Source organism: Anomaloglossus baeobatrachus, chromosome 4 (assembly GCF_048569485.1).
Source record: "Anomaloglossus baeobatrachus isolate aAnoBae1 chromosome 4, aAnoBae1.hap1, whole genome shotgun sequence".
Taxonomy (NCBI): domain Eukaryota; kingdom Metazoa; phylum Chordata; class Amphibia; order Anura; family Aromobatidae; genus Anomaloglossus; species Anomaloglossus baeobatrachus.
In genome coordinates this window covers 373,483,040-373,506,327 of record NC_134356.1, presented here as the reverse complement: position 1 = coordinate 373,506,327, position 23,288 = coordinate 373,483,040, and the positions used below count along the sequence as shown (strand labels likewise).

At 46.5% G+C, this 23,288-nt stretch overlaps 1 protein-coding gene across 1 annotated transcript in view; it reads right to left on the bottom strand.

The window, feature by feature from the left end:
• SLC26A5 (solute carrier family 26 member 5) overlaps positions 1-23,288 on the bottom strand; it is a 134,742-nt gene that overhangs the window by 31,543 nt on the left and 79,911 nt on the right. Inside the window, exons 13-16 of the mRNA XM_075345184.1 lie at positions 22,596-22,702; positions 10,299-10,368; positions 9,090-9,182; positions 8,817-8,927 (exon numbers count right to left, since the gene is read on the bottom strand). Coding sequence (XP_075201299.1) covers positions 8,817-8,927; positions 9,090-9,182; positions 10,299-10,368; positions 22,596-22,702 — 381 coding nt within the window. The remainder of the gene's footprint in view (positions 1-8,816; positions 8,928-9,089; positions 9,183-10,298; positions 10,369-22,595; positions 22,703-23,288) is intronic.

Here is a 23,288-nt window from a genome sequence, read left to right as displayed (position 1 = left end):
CAAGGCTTTTTTGACACGCCACCTGAGAAGGGGCCCAGAGGTTCTGAAGAAACGAGCCGCAGGACGAGAACTGAACTCTATCCTGTAACCATGAGACAGAATGTCTCTCACCCATCGGTCTTGAACTTGTGGCCACCAGGCGCCGCCAAAGCGGGAGAGCCTGCCACCGACCGAGGATGCGGCTAGGGGAGGCCGAGAGTCATGAGGAGGCCGTTTTGGAGGCAGTGCCCCCTACGGCCTTTTGGGGTCGTGACGTGGGCCGCCACGCATATGAGTTCCTCTGGCCTTTCTCCGGCCTGTTGGACGAAGAAGAATGTGGCTTGGCGGAGGGACGAAAGGACCGAAACCTCGATTGGATTTTTCTTTGCTGAGGTCTCTTAGGTTTGGACTGGGGTAAGGAGGAGTCCTTTCCCTTGGATTCCTTAATAATATCATCCAATCGTTCGCCAAATAAACGGTCGCCAGAAAAGGGCAAACCAGTTAAGAACCTTTTTGAAGCCGAGTCTGGTTCCCATTCGCGCAGCCACATGGCCCTGCGGACTGCCACGGAGTTAGCATATGCTACAGCCGTGCGGCTAGTGGAGTCCAGGACGGCGTTCATGGCGTAGGACGAAAAGGCTGATGCCCGAGAGTCAAAGACGGAACATGCGGAGCAAAATTCCATGTGACAGCATTAAACTCCTTCAGACAAGCCGAGATTGCTTGGAGAGCCCACACGGCTGCAAAGGCCGGGGCGAAAGACGCGCCCGTGGCCTCATAGATGGACTTCACCAAGAGCTCTGTCTGTCAGTGGCATCCTTCAGGGATGAGCCATTTGCAACAGACACAACGGACCTAGCAGCCAATTTGGAGACTGGAGGATCCATCTTGGGAGAATGAGCCCAACCCTTAACGACTTCAGATGGAAAGGGGTAACGCGTGTCAGTGTGACGTTTAACCCAGCGCTTGTCCGGGACCGCTCCGGGTTTCTGGACAGCATCCCTGAAGTTAGAGTGATCAAAAAACGTATTGTGTGTACGTTTGGGGAACCGAAACTGGTGTTTCTCCTGCTGAGAAGCTGACTCCTCTACAGGAGGAGGCGGAGGAGAGCGATCCAGCACCTGGTTGATGGATGAGATAAGATCATTTACTAAGGCGTCCCCCTCAGGAGTATCAAGGTTACGGGTGAAGTCAGGGCCAGAGCCCTGAGCTCCCCCGTCCGCCTCGTCTTCCTGAGAGTCCTCAAGCTGGGATCCCTAGCAGCGTGAGGAAGTTGGGGAAGAGTCCCAGCGAGACCGCTTAGCCGGTCTTGGACTGCGGTCCGGGCAGGAGTCCTCCGCCTGAGACCTAGGGCTCAACCTGGGAGCGCGCTGCGGCGCTAACCAAGCGGGGCCTGGATGAGACAAGCTAACAGGGCCAGGGCCTGTGAAAGGTCCGGTCTGGACTGCAATGCCTCAAGGAGCTTAGAAGACCATTTGTTCATATGAAAATGACTGAGGGCCAACACCGGTGACTCTGTCCCTGCAGCCTGCTCAGGGGGAGCAGGGGGGTCTACATGAGCCGAGGGGCCCACCAGTGCCCGAGGCTCCGGCTGAGCAAGCGAGGCAGGAGTCGAGCATTGCTCACAGTGAGGGTAGGTGGATCCCGCAGGTAACATAGCCCCACAAGAGGTACAGACCGCGAGAAAAACCTGTGCCTTAGTAGCTTTGCTCCTTGGGACGACATGCTGTTGTCTCCTAGGAAAGTGACCACTGAAGGTAAATGTGAAAAAAGGGTATACAGTCTGTCGGAACAGAAATATATATAATATATACATATGTATCCGGCACCCTAGGTGGACCAGCACCGGGTGCTGTGGTCACCCTGAGCTCCCCTGAGAAGCACCCACCGGCAGAATGCCAGAAAATGGCCGCCGGAGCTCTCAGGGGAGGAGTGGGGCCGAGGGCGGCGCCAGCAAAGAGCGGGAGTCTGGGGTCCCCACAGTGGTCAGTGAGGGGGGGAGGAAGACATGCAGGATGTTCCAGCCCTCACATCCGACGTCATGTCGGTAATCCCGCCCTTACCCCTGACAGGCAGGCCCGGGGGCGGGATTTTCGCAACTAGGCCGCGGTGAAGCCGGGGACTAAATTTGAGGCCGCGCCCGACCAGCAGGCCCGGTCAGCGCGGAAGTCCACCTGCCTCCTCAGTTTTACAACTACCGCGGCTTCCGGGAAGAAGGTGCGCTCCCTGTACAGTCCCCAATGGGGACACAGAGTACCTTTAAGTAGCAGGGCCCGGTCCCTGGGGTTGAAGAGGCTCCGGTCCGGCAGGTTCCACCAGGGGCTGCGGATGGAGCACGGTCCCAGCAAATGGATGACCGCTCAGGATCCCACTTCTCCCAGCCGCATAAGGGATGGTGAAGGAGACGGCCTGTGGCTCCAGCCTCCGTACCCGCAATGGGTACCGTCTGGGGTCCCCACAGTGGTCAGTGAGGGGGGAGGAAGACATGCAGGATGCTCCAGCCGTCACATCCGACATCATGTCGGTAATCCCGCCCTTACCCCTGACAGGCAGGCCCAGGGGCGGGATTTTCGCGACTAGGCCGCGGTGAAGCCGGGGACTAAATTTGAGGCCGCGCCCGACAAGCAGGCCCGGTCGGCGCGGAAGTCCACCTGCCTCCTCAGTTTTACGACTACCGCGGCTTCCGGGAAGAAGGTGCGCTCCCTGTACAGTCCCCAATGGGGACACAGAGTACCTTTAAGTAGCAGGGCCCGGTCCCTGGGGTTGAAGAGGCTCCGGTCCGGCAGGTTCCACCAGGGGCTGCGGATGGAGCACGGTCCCAGCAAATGGATGACCGCTCAGGATCCCACTTCTCCCAGAGCTGCATAAGGGATGGTGAAGGAGACGGCATGTGGCTCCAGCCTTTGTACCCGCAATGGGTACCTCAACCTTAACAACACCGCCGACATAGTGGGGTGAGAAGGGAACATGCCGGGGACCCCGTGGGGGGTCCTCTTTTCTTCCAACCGAGTTATGAGAATGCATGAGTGGATGTGTGCCTCCTTCCACACAAAGCCTAAAACTGAGGAGCCCGTGGTCCACGGGAGGGTGTATAGGCAGAGGGGAGGGGTTACACTTTTTAAAGTGTAATACTTTGTGTGGCCTCCGGAGGCAGAAGCTATACACCCCAATTGTCTGGGTCTCCCAATGGAGCGACAAAGAAAACAGCCATACATCAGCTGACCCCCAGCTGCCACGAAAACCCATCGGCGCCCCGTGATCTCATCACGTGGCCGTCAATGGAGGAGGTGAATGGCGTGCTCTCCGTCGGCTTATGTTAAATCCCATTGACAGTGGTATTTAATTAGTAAACATCTATGGCCGGATCTCTGAGACACCCACGGCTGTTAGAGGCACATGTCAGCTGATCAGATCAGCCGACATGTGCTGGGAAAAATATTGGGTTCAGCGTCCCAGCCCACATTATAGGAAGGGACATGACCTATGACTTAGGCTAGGTTCACATTTCCGTTGTTCTGCATTAGTCAAATGCGTTGCTTGACGCTTGTTACTGATGCATTGTACAACGGGTGACAAGAATTGGAATGCATTGTCATCATAAAGCGGATTCTGTTGTAAAACGTAAGAGAGAGAGAGCGATCAGCTGATCGTTCACAATAGCCGGCCGCCGGCTTTTGAGAGCAATCAGATGATCTCCCGGCGACCGGCTATTGTGAACGATTAGCTGATCGCTCTCATTAAACGGCCGCCGGGAGATCAGCTGATCGCTCACAGAAGCCGGCCGCTGGGTGATCAGTTGATCGCTCACAGATCAGCTGATAGTTCGGCTGCCGAGAGCATGCGCAGCGAAATCAAAATAATTCCGCTGCTCAAAAAACGTTACATGCTGCGTTCCTGCCGCCCGACGATCAGTCGTTCCACTAATGATCAGTCAGGCGGCGGACTCAACGTAAGGGCATCAGTCACAATCCGCCACTCATACAAGTCTATGGGAAACAATGGAATCCGTCAAACGGATTGCGTTGTTTATCAGAGCGTCGGAGTGTGACTGATCATAAACATAAATATAGGTCATAGGTCATAGCCTTAAATATAGGTCATAGGTCATGTAGGGGTTAAGAAGGATGCCCCAAGAGTGAGACTTATCCCCTGCAGGATGATTGCGGGGACTCACTGCTTACTCATCAGACATCAGAACCCCTGTCCACTTGATCTGTGAGTGTCAAGCCATTTGCAACTTTTAAATCTATCCTTTAGATTAATTTTGAGGGTTTTTTTTTTTACACCAAATCTGAGACCAGCATAATATTGAGACAGAGATTGTGAATCAAGAGATGTATCATCCAAACCTCTGGAACGCTCTACCCAAAGAAGTTAGGACAAATCACAACTTAGGGTATGTGCGCACTAGGCGTTTTTTTCACGCTGCGTTTTTATGTGCGTTTTTGTCTCAAAAAACGCACCCGCGGCTAAAAAACGCGGCAAAAACGCATGCGTTTTTGCCGCGATTTGGTGCGTTTTTTGCTGCGTTTTTGCTCACTGCGTTTTTAATCAGTGCACAATGCCATTAAAGATTGTTGATGGAAAAAAAAAAAAAAGGTCTGATGTCATTTCCTTCTTCAAAATGTTCATTGTATGCAGGAGAGCAGACAGCAGCTGCAGAACTACAAGGCTCAGCATCCTCCATTCACTAGTAGATGCAGGAGAGCAGACAGCAGCTGCAGAACTACAAGGCTCAGCATCCTCCATCCAGGACTGTATGCAGTTTTTTGCCCAAAAAGAAAAAAAAAATGACATGGGCTTCGCCATATTTTTGTATGCTAGCCGGGTACAGCAGGCAGGTACGGGCTGCCCCCAACCCCCAGCTGCCTATTTGTACCCGGCTGGGAACCAAAAATATAGAGAAGCCCTTTTTTTTTTTTTTAATTATTTCATGAATTTCATGAAATAATAATAAAAAAAAAAAATGACGTGGGCTTTGCCTAATTTTTGAGTCCAGCCGGGTACAACTAGGCAGCTGGGGATTGGAATCCACAGTGCAGGGTGCCCAAGATTTCTGGGCACCCCCACTGCGAATTGCAGTCCGCAGCCACCCTAGAAAATGGCGCTTTCATAGAAGCGCCATCTTCTGGCGCTGTATCCAACTCTTCCAGCTGCCCTGAAGCTGGGTGGCTAGCTAGGTAATAATGGAGTTAGGGCTAGCTGTATATTATCAGCTAGCCCTAAGCCCGAAATTCATGGTGTCACGCCAATATTAGACATGGCCACCATGAATTTCTAGTAATGATAAAAAAAAAAAAAAAACAACACACAGAAAAATATTTTTATTAGAAATAAAACACAACACAATTAGTGACTCCATCTTTATTGAAATAAAGAACCCCCCCTCCGCAGTAATCCTGGGTCAGGGTCCCGCGCCGTCCAATCCGGATCCAATATCATCTGATCGGTTTGCTGGAAGGCAAAGCGATCAGATGATGTGTCAGGATCAAGTGCCTGAATCACATCACACATCAGCTGATTGTATAAAAGCCGATTATACAATCAGCTGATGCATCAGTAGAAAAAAAAAATAATACTCACTTATGTGCTGATTACTGGCAGCTCCTGCAGCGATCGATTGGACAGGAGTCTGATCCCGTCCGATCGCTGCAGGAGCTGCCGGTAATCAGCTGATGAAGTCCCCTGACGGCAGGATCAGCTGATAGCCGGCCGGGCGCGAAAAAGCCGGCGAGACTACGATCATCTGATGCGTCAGGTGACTGCATCAGGTGATCCACCGCCAGGTCCTGCAAGCAAGGTCCTGCCCCGGGGAGACTGCACACACCCGGAGCGGCGGGACCGGGAGGAGATGGGAGCGGGCATGGCACCGGGACCCTACAGACAGGTGAGTATATATGACATTTTTTTTTTTTCTACTGTTCACTTTGGTTTTCGCCGCTGCCTCCACCTCCCGCCCAGACATGGCGCCGCACGGAGCTGACAAGCACAGGACGGGAGGTGGACGCAGCGGTGACGGTACCGGGAGGATTCATGCTTCTGTGTTTACCAACAGAAGGAATCCTCTTCCTGTACACGTCACTGTAGTACCCACCCCTTGCGTTTATAGCTGCGTTTTTAGTCATAGAAACGCGGCTATATGCGTTTTTCATTGCGTTTTTAACATCTCATTGAATTCAATGAGTGAAAAACGCAGTGGAAAACGCAGAAATAATTGACATGCTGCGTTTTTGTGGTCACCACAAAAACGCAGCTAAAAAAAAACGCTGCGTGCGGACAGCACTTATGAAAATCCATTGACATTGCTGGGGAAGCAATGTCACTGCGTTTTCAGCACAAAAACGCGGTAAAAAACGCGGCAAAAACGCCTAGTGCGCACATACCCTTACTCAGCTTTAGACACTCCCTAAAAATGCATCTTTAGGGCGGCCTATCACACTCCCTAGCCAAACTAATTTCACCTAATCCCTCTACAACTTCTCAGAACATAACCCCACGTCAAACTCCATGGCACCCAAATGCATCTCAAGGTTCTGGCCAACTGGTCCAGGAAGCCATTATCTATCCCCCATTTCCTTGAGATGGCTGGATTGTCATTGTAGATAAGCACTTGTACCTTGACCCCCCCCCCCCCCCATCTCATTGTAGATTGTAAGCTCTCATGAGCAGGGTTGCCTTTTTTTTCCCTTTAAATATTGTATCTTCTATAATTGTTACTTGTTTGTATATGTTTATGTATATGAGCCTCCTGAATTGTAAAGCGCTGCGGAATATGTTGGCGCTATAGAAATAAAGATTATTATTATTATCATCATTAACAAACTACTTGGTGTAGTTTTGATAAAATGTTTAAATCAGCAGGAAATTATCATTAGAGAACTACTAGGCCTGATGGTAGGTAGTCCAGCATATTCATGAGCTCTGTATAACCCCAACACTGATTGGCAGCTCTCTGCCCATATACACTGTACATAGAAAGCTGACAATCATTGGTGTGCGGTTATAGAGCTCCACATTCAAATAACTGCTATATCTGTAGCAGAGAAAATAGTGATTTTATCAATATGACAGCAAGCAGCGATGTGTAAGTGACACATCGCTGGAATCAGGATCTCTGTCTCTACATTATGCTGCTCTCAGATAGGGGAGCAGAAACCTGGTGACACATTCCCTTTAAGATTTGCATATTGAAAACAATACAAAAATCAGCAATAAACTCTGAAGCTAAACTGGAACTTTAAGGCCCAGTCACACTAAACAACTTACCAGCGATCCCAACAACGATACAACCTGATGGGGATCGCTGGTAAGTTGCTAGGAGGTCGCTGGTGAGATGTCACACTAAGCGACGCTCCAGTGATTCCACCAGCAACCTGACCTGGCATGGATCGCTGGAGCGTCGCTACACGTGGAAGCATGCTGCGCTTGGTAACTAAGGTAAATATCGGGTAACCAACCCGATATTTACCTTGGTTACCAGCGCACACCGCGTAGCGCTAGCTCCCTGCACACCTAGCCACAGTACACATCGAGTTAATTACCCGATGTGTACTCTGCTACGTGTGCAGGCAGCAGGGAGCCGGCTTCTGCGGACACTGGTAACCATGGTAAACATCGGGTAACCAAGAAGCCCTTCCCTTGGTTACCCGATATTTACCTTCGTTACCAGCGTCCGCCGCTCACACTGCCAGTGCCGGCTCCCTGTTCCCTGCACTCTTAGCCACAGTACACATCGGGTTAATTACCCGATGTGTACTCCAGCTTTGTGTGCAGAGAGCAGGCACTGACAGCTGAGAGCGGCGGACGCTGGTAACGAAGGTAAATATCGGGTAACCAAGGGAAGGGCTTCTTGGTTACCCACTGTTCACCGTGGTTACCAGCGTCCGCAGAAGCTGGCTCCCTGCTCACTGCACATTTAGTTGTTGCTCTGTCACTGTCACACACAGCAATGTGTGCTTCACAGCGGAAGAGCAACAACTAAAAAATGGTCCAGGACATTCAGCAACAACCAACGACCTCACAGCAGGGGCCAGGTTGTTGCTGGATGTCACACACAGCAACATCGCTAGCAAGTTGTGCCTCAGCAGCGATGTTGCTAGCGATGTTGCTTAGTGTGACGGTACCTTTACTCAGAAAAAAAACAAACAGACAAACAAACAAACAGATCTCCAGCCCCTAAATAGACAAGAAACTCATAACATTGAATGCTGGACCTTGTGAACATTCACCTCTTAACCCTTCCAAATCTATCAGACATTCTAGAATATTTTACAGTCCTGCACATTGCAGTTCCTGCAATCCGATATGTTAAAGAAATGTAATGTATTTATAAGCAGTAAGGCTTGCACTGGAGGCTTTGAAAGGCCACATGTCAATGATTGTGGCTGCCAAAAGGCAACTAGTCAAATGCCCCTGTAGTAAGACAGGCTGCAGGTATAAGCTAACTTTTCTACAGGGTCTTTCTAAATGTGTATTCCCAAAACTGAAATGTATCAACTAAGGCTCACCTCACATCAGCGGTATTTTGCGGCAAAACCAGATCTGTTACAAATGCGTTTCAGTTCCATTCATTTCCAATGGAATCGCGACAAGATGCGGTCACATGCGGTTGTGTATGACGCATGCAACCGCATTTGACCGCATCTTGCCTCGATTCCATTGGAAATTAATTGAACTGAAACACATTTGTAACGGATCCGGTTTTGCGGCAAAATACCGCTGTGAGCCTAACCATAGGATAGGGTGTTGATTCAATTTTGGGAACACCCCTCTAATTCCTCCTGGTTGCTTGAGACGTGTGTAGGAATAATCTCTATCCTGGTAGATCAGTGACTTACAAGCTTTAAAACTGCTTTTCTTTCACTTTTAGTTGATTTCTTCATTTCCTTGGCATGTCTCTTCATGGCCTTTTTCTTAGCAATCAATATTGCACCAGGATCGATTCCAGTCTTGTAAAACAACAACAACAAAAAAAATCACAATAAAATATTTGCTGTAAAGCAACTTTCTATTACCTCACAAATTTTTATACATATTTATTTTTATCACACACACACACCAACACACACACACACACACACACACACACACACAAACACACTATAGTTTACCTTTTTCTTTAGGGCAGAGACATATAGATCGCTGTTGGCAAAGTATAAAGATGTGTTGGCTTGGAATATCTTTATTCCTGGGTATTGTTTAATCTAGAAATAATAAAAATGAATATTTGTGAAAGTTTTACCAAAACAGACAGGCAGTCTCAGTTCTTATGTTCAGTCCTTTTAGTAAGTATTACAGAGTCATAAATACTATACAGCACGGTGTTATGGAGGTTGTATTTATAAGGGAGGATACTACCATAATGTGGTATCCAATGCAATAAAGCACAATGTTTTGCATGAAATAGGTGGTCTACAGTATAGTGGAGTCTCAAGAATGTCCATGAGTGCCATATTACAGCTCCATGAAATTCAGAACACGTACAACAGAGCCATGACATCTTTTTTGCAACATCACTAAAAATGAGACAATTTGAAATATTATAAGAGAATCTGTCACCAGGTTTTTGCACCTAATCTGAAAGCAGCATAATGTAAGGGCATAGAACCTGATGCCAGCGATGTGTCACTTACTGGGCTGCTTTTGAGAAAATCACTGTTTAAACAGCAGTAGAGCTTTAGAGGACTACTTGGCCTGCTGCCAGGTAGTCCAGCACATTCAGGAGTTCTGCATAATTACTAGATCTGCAGCAGAGAAAACATTGATTTTATAAAAAAAAGTTACAGCAAACAGCTCAGTAAGTGACACATCGCTGGAATCAGGGTCTCTGCCTCTACATTATACTGCTCTCAGATAAGGTAACAAAAACCTGAAGACAAAGTCCCTTTAAAGGGGTAGCCAATAGCTTAGCAATTCCATATGCAAAAATAACTGCCTATCCCTACAGGTGATTCCCCTGTGTCAGTTCACTGCTAATGTTCTGCTGATTGACAGCTGGCTCGCCACAGTTAGTCAGCAGGGAGCCAGCTGTCAATCAGCAGGACATCGACAGAAACATCCCTTCAGAGCAGAACAGAGGAGAACATACTGCTGTCTATGTGACCCCAGTGGAAACCGTAGAATGACCAGTGAAACAGCCTATTATTCATGGAGATGACACATATTGGCGCCAGGCAGAATAGGCAATTAGTTAGCAACTACCTGCCTGTAAGTTCTTAGCCCAATAAAAAAATATTAAAAGTCACAGATAACCCCTTTTAAATATAAGCTAGTGACCGTTCTTGTTGCTTTAAGGGTGGACAAAACAGTAACATCCATACCTCCTCATATTCTTCTATATCACAATATATATCTGTATTTGGAACCTGTCCAAGAATTCTGTACTGTGAACTGAAAAAGAAAAATGTCAGTGTCACCTGAGGTTACATTAATGACAAAGGAAAGTGACCAATTACCAACCCCAGAATAGAATAGGCGGCATATTCAGCAGAATATACCACTAAAAACTTCTGTTACGCACTGTTCCTCCCCCATCATACACATGTATACTTGCTTAGAGGGTCTGCCTATTTTTGGTAAATGTGTATAGGGTCACTAGTTCTGGTGATTATGTCACCGTGTAAGTGTATTTTATGAACAATTCTGCACTTGTGGTTGCACGTATTTTGTATGCTGACAATTATTGTTACTTGTTAGCACATTATTTCACATAAATAAGCTTCTGCCTGTGACTTGTGATGGAACTGTATGTGAGTAGATACAAAAGATCACACAAAGGAGCGCTTGTATTAAACCCTCATGCTTGGTAATAGATTGACTGACTTGCTATATCACTGATGTGCCCGTGTAAAGAGACCCAAAGGCTATAGATTCATACAACCAAAGAGCGGCTGAATTCTATGGGCCATGTCATGGCAGCAATTCTCAGCCCAACCATGGGGTCCTGATAAAAGCCTCATTTATGTCAATGATGTGTATGGATCTAATCATCATGGCAGTAATGGGCACCTGACATGTACAGTCATATGAAAAAGTTTGGGCACCCCTATTAATATTAACCTTTTTTCTTTATAACAATTTCTGTTTCTTAATCGTTCCTTATGGGAGACCCAGACCATGGGGTGTATAGCTTCTGCCTCCGGAGGACACACAAAGTACTACACTAAAAAGTGTAGCTCCTCCCTCCGAGCATATACACCCCCTGGATGACCACATCTAGCCAGTTCAATGCTTTGTGTTCAGGAGGTCACACACACATGCATTCTCATCTGATTTTTGATTTCAAAGAGTTGGAAGAAAAGCGGGTCCAAGCTGGATTCCCGGCATGTCCCTTCTCACCCCACTGTGTCAGCGGTGCTGTTAAGGTTTATTTACAAGGCTGGAGCCTTACATGCCGCGCTCCTTCACCATCCCTCGGGCTCTGGCTTGAAGTGGGAGCCATCACGGTTCTCTCTGCTTTGCAGGAGACCGGTCTCCATCCGCAGCCCTTTCAGGACCCTGCCGGACGGAGCGCTCACCCCTCAGGGACCTGGCCCTGCGTCTCATAAGCTAAGTATTGAGACGTTATTGAAGGGTCCCTTGTGCATTTATTGTGGGGAGAGTGTGTTATGTCACTGTGCTGTGATTTCCGGCCGGTTCTCTGGTTTTCTCCTGAGAACCGCGCCGAGGGTGCCTGCTCGTCGGCCGCATGAGAAAATTTAGGCCCCGACTTCGGCCTAGTTTCGTTTTCACTGCCCCTGCATGTCAGTCATGCAGGGGGACAGTGCGGCGCCGCCCACCGGCCGTTCAGCTCAGGGGAGGACACTCCTCTCTGAGGAGATGTTTCCCTCCCCTGTATTTCTCCTTGGCCCTCCGGTTTCCACTCTTGGACTAAACCCCGCCCCCCTCCTCACTCCGGCGCCATTTTATCAGCGTTTACACACTGATCGGCGCTGGCTGCTGCAGCTCTGCATCTGTCTGGGGGTCCAAGCTGTGGAATCCGGAGGGCACACAAAACGGTCTGGTAAGCCACAACCTCTGGTTGTGGACTTTCTTGTACACTCTCTGGGGGTCATTCTGAAGGAGTGTGTTCTTTACTGCAGAGCCTCCACCTCAGCAGCATGTCTCTCACTAGGAGCAAGGCTGCAAGGCTTTACTCTATATGCACTGCATGTAAGCTCATACTGCCTGAACCGAGCACATATCCACATTGTGATGCCTGCTCTAACATGGTGGTGCCTCAGCCTGGAGTCTCCCCAGGGGTCCCTCCGGCTGCTCCAGCCCCGGTGGCTGAACCCCCGGCTTGGGTAGCATCGTTTTCTAAAGCTATCTCCCAGTCCTTTGCCGACTCCATGGGACAGCTGTCCCGGACTCTGCTGACCATGCATCAGCCCCCTTCTCAGGGCGCCTCTGCTGCTCCGACTCGCTCTGCAGAGCTCACAGAGGATTTTTCATCTGTTCCCGGACCCCGTCCTCCTAAACGGAGACGCAGGTACTCTTCTCCTTCCTCGTCCCACGGCTCTGATTCACGAGCTGAATTGCAGGGCGAGGAGGATGCCTTTACTGTGGGCTCGGACGCTACCTCTATGTACCCCATTGATTTATCTGAAGGGGATGCGGATGTTAGTGACTTGATTGCGTCCATTAATTCCGTACTGGACCTCAATCCACCAGTGTCAGAGGAACAAGCCTTTCTGGTAGAAAAACACCAGTTTACCTCACCTAAGAGAGCAAGGAGTATGTTTTTTAACCACTCCAGTTTTCAGGCCACTGTGACCAAGCCCAGGGCCTGTCCTGACAAACGCTTCCCAAAGCGTAGTTCTGATGAACGTTTTCCCTTTCCACCAGAGGTGGTCAAGGAGTGGACTCATTCACCAAAGGTAGATCCTCCGGTGTCTAGAATCTCAGCCCGGACAGTTGTATCTGTGGCCGATGGCACCTCACTTAAGGATCCCACTGACCGCCAGGTTGACCTTCTGGCCAAATCTGTATATGAGGCGGCAGGGGCCTCGTTCTCCCCGTCTTTTGCAGCGGTGTGGGCTCTTAAGGCCGTCTCTGCTTCTCTGGAGGAGATGCATTCCCTCACCAGGGACTCTATGCCCGAAATGGTTGCCTTAACTTCCCAGGCTTCGGCTTTTTCATCCTATGCCATGTCTGCCATTCTGGAGGCTTCTCACCGCACAGCGGTGGCTTCCGCTAATTCCCTCGCGATCCGCAGGATCTTGTGGCTTCGAGAGTGGAAAGCAGACGCTTCTTCTAAGAAGTACCTTGCTGGGCTCCCCTTTGCTGGTTCCCGGCTGTTCGCTGAACAACTGGATGAAATTATTAAGGAAGCTACTGGCGGGAAGAGTACTTCCTTGCCACAAACTAAAACCAGGAAACCTGTCCAGGGCAGCAACCAGTCGAGGTTTCGTTCCTCTAACTGGTCATCCTCTAAGCCCTCAGCCTCGTCCAATAACTCAGCCAAGGATCGAAAACCCAGCTGGCACACGAAGCCGCGTCCTCAGAAGAGCGGAGAAGCCGCTGCCACTAAGGCAGCCTCCTCTTGACTATCTGGCTGCGCCAGCAACGTCCTTGGTCGGTGGCAGGCTCTCCCACTTTGGCGACGTGTGGTTCCAACACGTCTCCGATCAGTGGGTGCGGGATATAATCTCCCACGGCTACAGGATAGAATTTTCTTCCAGCCCGCCAAACAGATTTTTTCTGTCCACTCCCCCCTGCTCCAAAGCCGCCGCCTTCTCTCAGGCCGTGGCTTCCTTGCAGGCCAACGGAGTAATTGTACCGGTTCCCGCCCGGGAACGGTTCAGAGGTTTCTACTCAAACCTCTTCCTAGTCCCCAACAAGGACGGTTCCTTCCGGCCCATCCTGGATCTCAAGCTTCTCAACAAGCATGTTCAGGTGCGGCACTTTCGCATGGAATCTCTGTGATCGGTCATTGCCTCAATTACCCAAGGAGATTTTCTAGCATCCATCGACATCAGAGATGCCTATCTGCATGTGCCAATTGCAGTTTCACACCAGCGTTGGCTACGTTTTGCAATCGGAGAGAAACATTTCCAATTCGTGGTTCTCCCCTTCGGGTTAGCCACGGCCCCTCGTGTATTCACCAAGGTCATGGCAGCAGTGGTTGCGGTTCTGCACCTCCAGGGGTTGGCAGTGATTCCTTACCTGGACGACCTTCTAGTCAAGGCTTCATCCAGTGCAGACTGTCAGCAAAGTGTCTCTCTCACTCTCGCCACGCTTGTTCAATTCGGGTGGCTTGTCAATCTGCCCAAGTCCACTCTGACCCCGACCAAGTGCATGCTCATGCTTCGGCAGATGCGAGCTTGGGCAGATGCATCCTTCAGGCGGCTGTCGCCCATTTGTGAAGTTAGGTTTTGCCTACTTCTCAGTTTCTGTTTATTTCCCACCCATGGACTGCTTTGAGACTTCCCATGGTCTGGGTCTCCCATAAGGAACGATGAAGAAAAAGAGAATTTTGTTTACTTACCGTAAATTCTTTTTCTTATAGTTCCGAAATGGGAGACCCAGCACCCTCCCTGTTGCTTGTTGGCAGTTCTTGTTCCGTGTGTTTTCACCGGCTGTTGTTGTAGACAGAGGTTCCGGTTATTCCGGGTTTTACTCTCTCTACTTGTGGGTGGATGTCCTCCTTCAGCTTTTGCACTAAACTGGCTAGATGTGGTCATCCAGGGGGTGTATATGCTCGGATGGAGGAGCTACACTTTTTAGTGTAGTACTTTGTGTGTCCTCCGGAAGCAGAAGCTATACACCCCATGGTCTGGGTCTCCCATGTCGGAACTATAAGAAAAAGAATTTACGGTAAGTAAACAAAATTCTCTTTTTTTGCAACAGCTATTTCAGTTTCATATATCTAATAACTGATGGACTGAGTAATATTTCTGGATTGAAATGAGGTTTATTGTACTAACAGAAAATGTGCAATCCGCATTTAAACAAAATTTGACTGGTGCAAAAGTATGGGCACCTCAACATAAAAGTGACATTAATATTTTGTAGATCCTCCTTTTGCAAAAATAACAGCCTCTAGTCGCTTCCTGTAGCTTTTAATGAGTTCCTGGATCCTGGATGAAGGTATATTTGACCATTCCTGTTTACAAAACAATTCCAGTTCAGTTAAGTTTGATGGTCGCTGAGCATGGACAGCACGCTTCAAATTATCCCACAGATGTTCAATGATATTCAGGTCTGGGGACTGGGATGGCCATTCCAGAACATTGTAATTGTTCCTCTGCATGAATGCCTGAGTAGATTTGGAGCGGTGTTTTGGATCATTGTCTTGCTGAAATATTCATCCCCTGTGTAATTTCAACTTCGTCACTGATTCTTGCACATTATTGTCAAGAATCTGCTGATACTGAGTTGAATCCATGCGACCCTCAACTTTAACAAGATTCCCGTTGTCGGCATTGGCCACACAGCCCCAAAGCATGATGGAACCTCCACAAAATTTTACTGTGGGTAGCAAGTGCTTTTCTTGTAATGCCGTGTTTTTTTGCCTCCATGCATAACGACTTTTTGCATGACCAAACAACTCAATCTTTGTTTCATCAGTCCACATGACCTTCTTCCAAAATGTAACTGGCTTGTCCAAATGTGCTTTTGCATACCTCAGGCAACTCGGTTTGTGGCGTGCTTGCAGAAATGGCTTCTTTCGCATCACTCTCCCATACAGCTTCTCCTTGTGCAACGTGCACTGTATTGTTGACTGATGCACATTGACACCATCTGCAGCAAGATGAAGCTGCAGGTCTTTGGAGGTGGTCTGTGGATTGTCCTTGACTGTTCTCGCCATTCTTCTTCTCTGCCTTTGATATTTTTCTTGGCCTGCCACGGCTGGGCTTAACAAGAACTGTACCTGTGTTCTTCCATTTCCTTACCATTTTCCTCATAGTGGAAACTGACAGTTTAAATCTCAGACAACTTTTTGTATCCTTCCCCTGAACAACTATGTTGAATAATCTTTGTTTTCAGATTATTTGAGAGTTGTTTTGAGAAGCCCATGATGCCACTCTTCATAGGAGATTCAAACAGAACTACTTGTATGTGGTCACCTTAAATACATTTTCTCATGATTGCATACTCCTGCCTATGAAGTTCAAAGCTCAATGAGGTTACAAAACCAATTTAGTGCTTTAGTAAGTCAGTAAAAAGTAGTTAGGAGTGTTCAAATCAAGAAATTGATAAGGGTGCCCATACTTTTGCACCGGTCAAATTTTGTTTAAATGCGGATTGCACATTTTCTGTTAGTACAATAAACCTCATTTCAATCCAGAAATATTACTCAGTCCATCAGTTATTAGATATATGAAACGGAAATAGCTGTTGCAAAAACCCAAATTGTTATAAAGAAAAAAGGTTAACATTAATAGGGGTGCCCAAACTTTTACATATGACTGTATATCTTCCAAACATAAATTACAATCAAATGAGTAAAGTGATTAAAGATAATAATGAAAGTGTTTTGCCGTAATATAGCAGCCAATGGGTATGCATCCAATGGGAAGCATACTGTGGTCTCAAAAACATCCATAAATGCCATTTTGCAGCTCTGTGGAACAACCTGTGTTTCCCCAAAAATTAGACAGGGGCTTATATTGTTTTCTGTGTTGAAAAATGCGCTAGGGCTTACTTTCAAAGGGTGTCATATTTGTCTGCTGTGTTAGTGCCCGTGGATTGCCCCACAATCCTCATTATCTTTCCTCAGCTAACAGTGATAGCTGCATAGAAATACACGCTGGCACTCTCAGAACAGGAGTGCCGCCGCCGATGATTGTGGTGAGCAGGTGCAGTTTAATTAAGTGAATTCAGGTTCACCCGCTTCCCCACCCACCGCTCTGAACCCTGCACTTACACTCTACGCCTGCTGTACTGTATCACTGTACCAGGATTGTATTGCAATCCTCTGGGCCTCTCCTGAGGTGAGTGTAAAGGCTGCTTTACACACAATGATATCGCTAGAGATCTCATTAGCACTGTGACACGCCCAGAGCGTTGTTACGATTTGCAGAGATCGCTCATAGGTCGTTTTGTAGCGGTCACATGTACACATCTCACAAATGACGCTACATCATTCAGCGATATATTGTTTGACTAAGGCGGTCATGTGGATGTTGTTAGTCGTTGGCAGGGTGTCAAAACGTAGCAATATGTCTGCTGCGTTACAAACGACGAACAATATTTTGAAACTGCACGACGTGTCAACGATCAGCGATTTTCACCGCATGTAGGTGTCACACGCAACGACGTCGCTAACGATGACGGAAGTGTGTCACGAAAAACGTGACCCCGACGACATATCGTCAGCTAAATCGTAGCTTGTAAAGCAGCCTTTACAGCTGTATAGGCATGCATGTTGTTACACTCAGCTGAGGAGAGTCACCAATGATTGCGATGCAATCCTCGGGCTGGCAGTACCGGTAATACAGCAGGCAGAGTGCGGGTGACTGCAGGACTCAGAGCGGAAGGCGGGATTGCGGGAGAGGAGGCTGCATGTTCATTCACTTAATTAGCCAAGAGCATGATCACTGCAATCATCGGCGGCACTCCTGATCGGAGAGCAGTGTGTAATGTCTATGCAGCTGTCACTCTAAACTCAGAGCCACAGAGGAGTGTGACGCGATCATCATACAGTACAGCAGGCATAAAGTGTGAGTGCAGGGATCAGAGTGGTGGGTGGGATTCTGGATGGGGAAGAGAGTGAATATTAATTCACTTAATTAGCCGGGGCATAGAGCAACACAAGCAGACAATACAAATTACAAATCCTGAAATAGGGCTGCACAAGCCCCGTTTCAGGATACTGTTAGTTTGAGTACCCAACTAGGGCTTATTTTGGAGTAGGGCTTATATTTCAAGCTTATTGCAAAAAGGCCAAAAAAATCGTGCTAGATCTTATTTTTGAGAAAACACAGTAGGAATATGAACAGACCTGTGATATGGTGTTAAATAATACTGCCAATGTGAGTAATTTCCTGCATTACTAGACAACCAGTACCTAGCGATGAAGCTTACTCACCAATCAATATCTTTTATTGCATTATTATAAAAAGTTACTTTACCTACAAACCTATCTGCTGTTATCTGCAACATAGTAGGTCTACAGATATGAATGTCCTGAAAACAATTAATTTCCACAGTAGTGACAGTCTCACCCAGTATTGGCTCAGGGATCATTTCCTGCCATTTACCATATGTTCAGATGAGGCAGAGAAGTAGACACCAGCAGGTCCTGTGTAACCTGCAGGAGCTAAGCCTTTTGAATTCATTTTTTATCCTCGTGGACAAGCCCATTACTCCTCAGTGTACGGTTTTTCCTTACTTTGTTGGAAGATTGATAACTTTATTTTTTGTTCACTGAGCCATATGACGCCTTGGTTTTTTGGGGGTAGGACAAACTACTTTTGAATTACACAATTCGTTTTCTCATATAATGAACTGAAAAGTGAGAAAAATTCCAAATACAGTGAAAGAATTAAAACAAATAAAAAAAATCAATTATGTCATTGTATTTTCATTTTTACATCACTCATTGGGCAGTAAATACGACCTGCCAGCATTGATTTTTCAGGTCAGTACATTTAGGCTATGTTTACTTATTTTTTTGAGGTGTTTAAAAGGCATAAGTACCGTATTTTTCGCATTATAAGAAGCACTTTTGTTCCCCCAAATTTTGGGGGAAGTAGGGGGTACATCTTATAATCCGAATATACGGATTATATACTACAGGGCCCAGGGGAGGTGGGGGCAGCTCTGGAGTGGTGCTGGAGGCTGAGGCAGGATGGTGGAGGCTGCAGGAGGCAGCGGGAGATCTCCTGCTCCCGCTGATATAATATGCACTGCCGCTGTCCATCACCGTGGTGCTATAACCGCTCCGCGGTGATGGGCTGGGGGAGCGGTGCATATTATATGTGCCTGCGCCCCTCTTTGATGGCAAATGCCCCCCCCCCGTGTTAGATATGGCCCCTATGCTGCTGCCCGTCAAAATAAAAAAGCTTCACTTACCATCCCCAGCGCTGATCATCCCGGTCTCCCTGCTGCCGCTGTGATCAGGCACGCAGAGATGATGTCACTCTGCTGTGCCGATCACATGACCGGCACCGAGAAGCAGGACGTGGAGGAGCTCCGCAGCACGGAGGGAGACACGGGAGGACAGCGCTGGAGAAGGTAAGTAAGGAGTTTTTTATTTTACTATGGGCTGCAGCTTGGGGGCCATATCAAACACAAGGGGATATGAGCCATCCATAGGGGGCCATGGGCAGCACAGGGGGACGTGTGCCATCCATAGGGGGCGTGTGCCAGCAATAGGAGACGTGCGGCATCACTGGGAGACGTGCGGCATCACTGGGAGACGTGCGGCATCACTGGGAGACATATTCAATATCAGGGGGCCATATTCAGAATAAGGGGGCCATATCCAGATTAAGGGGGCTAATTTTAGGATGGGGGGGGCTATGAGGGTCATATACCCTATATGATTTGTTAGACGGACACTGGCATTGTAAGACGGACCCCATTTAACATTAAAAAAAAAAATCTCTTTTCCTTCACCAATTTTGGGGGTGCGTGTTATAATCAAATGAGTCTTATAAAGCGAAAAATACGGGATTTCATGGAGAAAGCAATTCTGAAAACTACTCTTTTAGGGTTTGTGCACAGTCTGAAAAAGCACTACAAAAATGTAACATATGCACATCATCAAAACGGCTTACAGTGCATATCTTTTTTTCACTTTTTTCAACATTTTAGGCTTCAAAAGCCGTGAAGAATTTAAAAGAACTGACCTGACCATTCTTCAAAAGACTAAAGGTTACTTTACACGCTGCGATCTCGCTAGCAAGATCGCAAGCGATCGTACCCGCCCCCGTCGGTCGTGCGTCACGGGCAAATCGTTGCCCGTGGTGCACAACCTCGCTTACATCCGTCACACGGACTTATTTGCCCTGCGACGTCGCTCTGGCCGGCATCCAATTCTAGGCCGGCGAGCCTTTCTAAGGGGCGGTTCGTGCGGCGTCACAGCAACGTCACACGACAGGCGTCCAATAGAAGCGGAGGGGCGGAGATGAGCGGGACGTAACATCCCGCCCACCTCCTTCATTCCGCATTGCCGGTGGAGGCAGGTAAGGAGATGTTCAGCTTACCTGTCCCTGCTGAAGAAAACCATACTCTCAGCATGATGCTGCCACTATCATGTGTGACAGTGGGGATGGTATTTTCAGGGTGATGTGCAGAGTGAGTTTTCTGCCATATATAGCATTTTTGCATTTAGCCCAACAAGTTCTACTTTGATTTCATTTGACCAGAGCACCTTCTTCCAGTCATATCCCCTCCTAGACGAAGCCGTGGTGCGAAACGCTCATTGGGTGCGGCAGACCATTGGTTTCCACTTCCATACTTGCTGAGGCACATATAACAAGTATCTTACTATATCACTGCACTGTGCGCATTTTTCTCTTCCTAGGTCGTCTGTTTAAATATAAATTAGATTATAAAAAGGGACTGTCACCAAGTTTTTGCCACCTAATCTGGGAGTAGCATAACAGAAACAGAGATCCTGATTCCAGAGATGTATCACTTACGGGGCTGCTTAGTGTAGCTTTTTATAAAATCACTGTTAAATTACCAGGAGATTATCATTAAAAGGACTGCTTGGCGTGTTGCCAGATAATCCAGCAGATGCTTGTTACAACCCTGCTCTACATTTAAATAACTGCTAGATCTGCAGCAGAAAAAACAGAGATATAATCAAAATGACTGCAAGCAGCCAAGTAAGTGATACATCGCTGGAATGAGGATCTTGGTCTCTATATTATGCTTTTCTCAAATTGGGCAGCATAAACCTGGTAATAATAGTCCCTTTAATTTGACTCATTGTTCCAACTGTGCATATATATTTATATATTGGAGATACAGATTTGCCTCTTTTTTGTATATGTATTCAAAAGATGTTTCTTTCTTGCGGTGGTTTGCCAATAAAATGATTCATGTCGGTTTTTATGTGACTTGCAGATTACTTAACTAACTGCCAACTTTATTCTTATTGTCCAATTTCATACTACAGTCAGTTTGCAACAGGAAACACTGTCATTCTTTCTGTACTTTTGTTGTATTTCATTATAATATATCCTCTTTATTGTGTTTTTCATTATTGATAATAAACATTATACTGAGCATGAATTACACACAAGTGGACTCAATTTAATGTGACGTCTGGAGGTAATTGGTCACTCAAAAATATATTTAGGGGCATCAACTTACGAATGCAAGTCACAATTTTCAGATTCATTTTTTTAAAAATATTTAAAAAACTATGTATCATATATTTTATACTTCACAAATACTTGCTGCTTTGTGCTGGTACATCACATAAAATCCAAATAAAATACTTTTAACTTTCTGAGTGTAACATGAAAAAATGTGAAAAAGGTTCATGGGATATGAATACTTTTGCAAGGCACTTTAAAAGTATGTAGTCACAATGCAGAACACATTATTGTCCATTAGAATAAGCAGTGGCTGGTACAGCATGCAATGGCTGTAAAGGGCAGTAATTTCAAAATAAAGTACAATTTATCATCCCAGTCAGAGATGAGCAGACCCGTTGAAGATCAGGTTGGTGGGTTCATCGGGACTATAGATAAAGTTCACTTTGGGACCTGGATTTGACCTAAACCCAAATGGAGGTCATTGATTAAGCAGTTCCAGTCTCTGCCCACATACAGCCAGCCATAAATTGAATACTTCCAGGGGAGGGTGGCCAGGATTTTTCCATTATTTATTTGGGGTGCAAACTACATCCAATAACGTTCTTGTTATCTCGAGTGTGAGCAGCTCAAAACACTGCTAGCGGCTCGCACTGGGCTGAGCACCAAGCGTACCCGAGCACAGCGATGCTCAAGCAAGTGGTCGGCATACGCAAAGCACCCAAACTACGAACACTGATTTTTTTGTAAAGTCTGTGTTAGGTACGAACATAAAACCTCGGGTTCGCTCATCTCTAATCTAAATGAAGCACATTTGCTTGGGGGCTTTAACATTCCTCAAAGGGCAAAAAAAAAAAAGAAATCAATATTAGATTCTTTGTGGTTTTTACAAAGTTGCTAGCAACTTTCTTTTCAACAAGATAACATGATCACAAGTTGAAGGCAACGTCATTATTATCAAATACGTGTCTCCTGAAATTCAGAAAACATCTTTGTTAAAGCAGATAGCAAACATAGGCCATATAAGCCTATTTGGCTTCAGGATGTTCCTTGTTGTCAGTGAAGAGAAGTTTCATTGCTGCCTAGCGATGGCTCTTGTAAAAACTATGCACTATGCATCAATGCCCGATATGAGAATATTACTAAAAGCTCGCCTTTCGTTTACCAATTGTGTTACCTCTCAATTTTTTTTTTATATTTTATTTTTAGCAGAGACCAGACTAATAAAGCTCAACAATACACTATAGTTTTATACTTCCTGTTCTTCATTTATAGCTAGCCAATTATCATTACAAACATGCAGAAATAGGCAAAACAAAAAGATAAATGACCACTGTTAACAGTTTTGTCTGGCAGATAAAACACACCAGTATGTGTACTGTTCCAAAGCAATAAATAATAGCTGGATATAAAGCAAACCTTTGTGTGCGGTAGATGACTGTTATGATAGCAAATGCCACTGCAACAAGAAGACCATAGTCAAGACCTAGGGAAACAGAGGCCAAAAACGACACCACCCAAATTGCCTGAAAGTGGAAGAATGTATTATTCACCAATGTACATTTCCAAACACAAAGGTTTTAGACATAATACTTAAAAGTAATAGATTATATTCATAAAATAATTGTACATTGCATTTAAAATTTGACTTATTAAAGAAATACTGAATGTCATTATGTGTGATCACGCCAACAATATTCACACGTACACTTGTGGTTATAAGTTTCGATTGGCACAAATTTTGACTATCACAGAGTCTGCTGCTTTAGAGGTTTTAGATCTTATAGTCAAAGCTCTCCATGGTTGCTGAAGTATAATTATAAATATTTCATGAGTTTTTGTACTTATATTGACGGAAATTTAAGATCATATAAAGACTCAATATTTACAGTGTAGTCTCTTATTTTTCAAGACTTCTGCAGTTTGCCCTGGCTTGCTGGATATCAGCTTCTGGGCCAAATCCTGACTTATGGCAGGCCATTCTTGCTTAATCGGTGTCTACAATGTCTTGGTTTTCAAAATTCACCACAGATTTACTTTTTTTTAAATCAGATACTTTTTTATTAAAACAGAATACATACAACAGAATAACAAATCGGCATCCAAATTAAA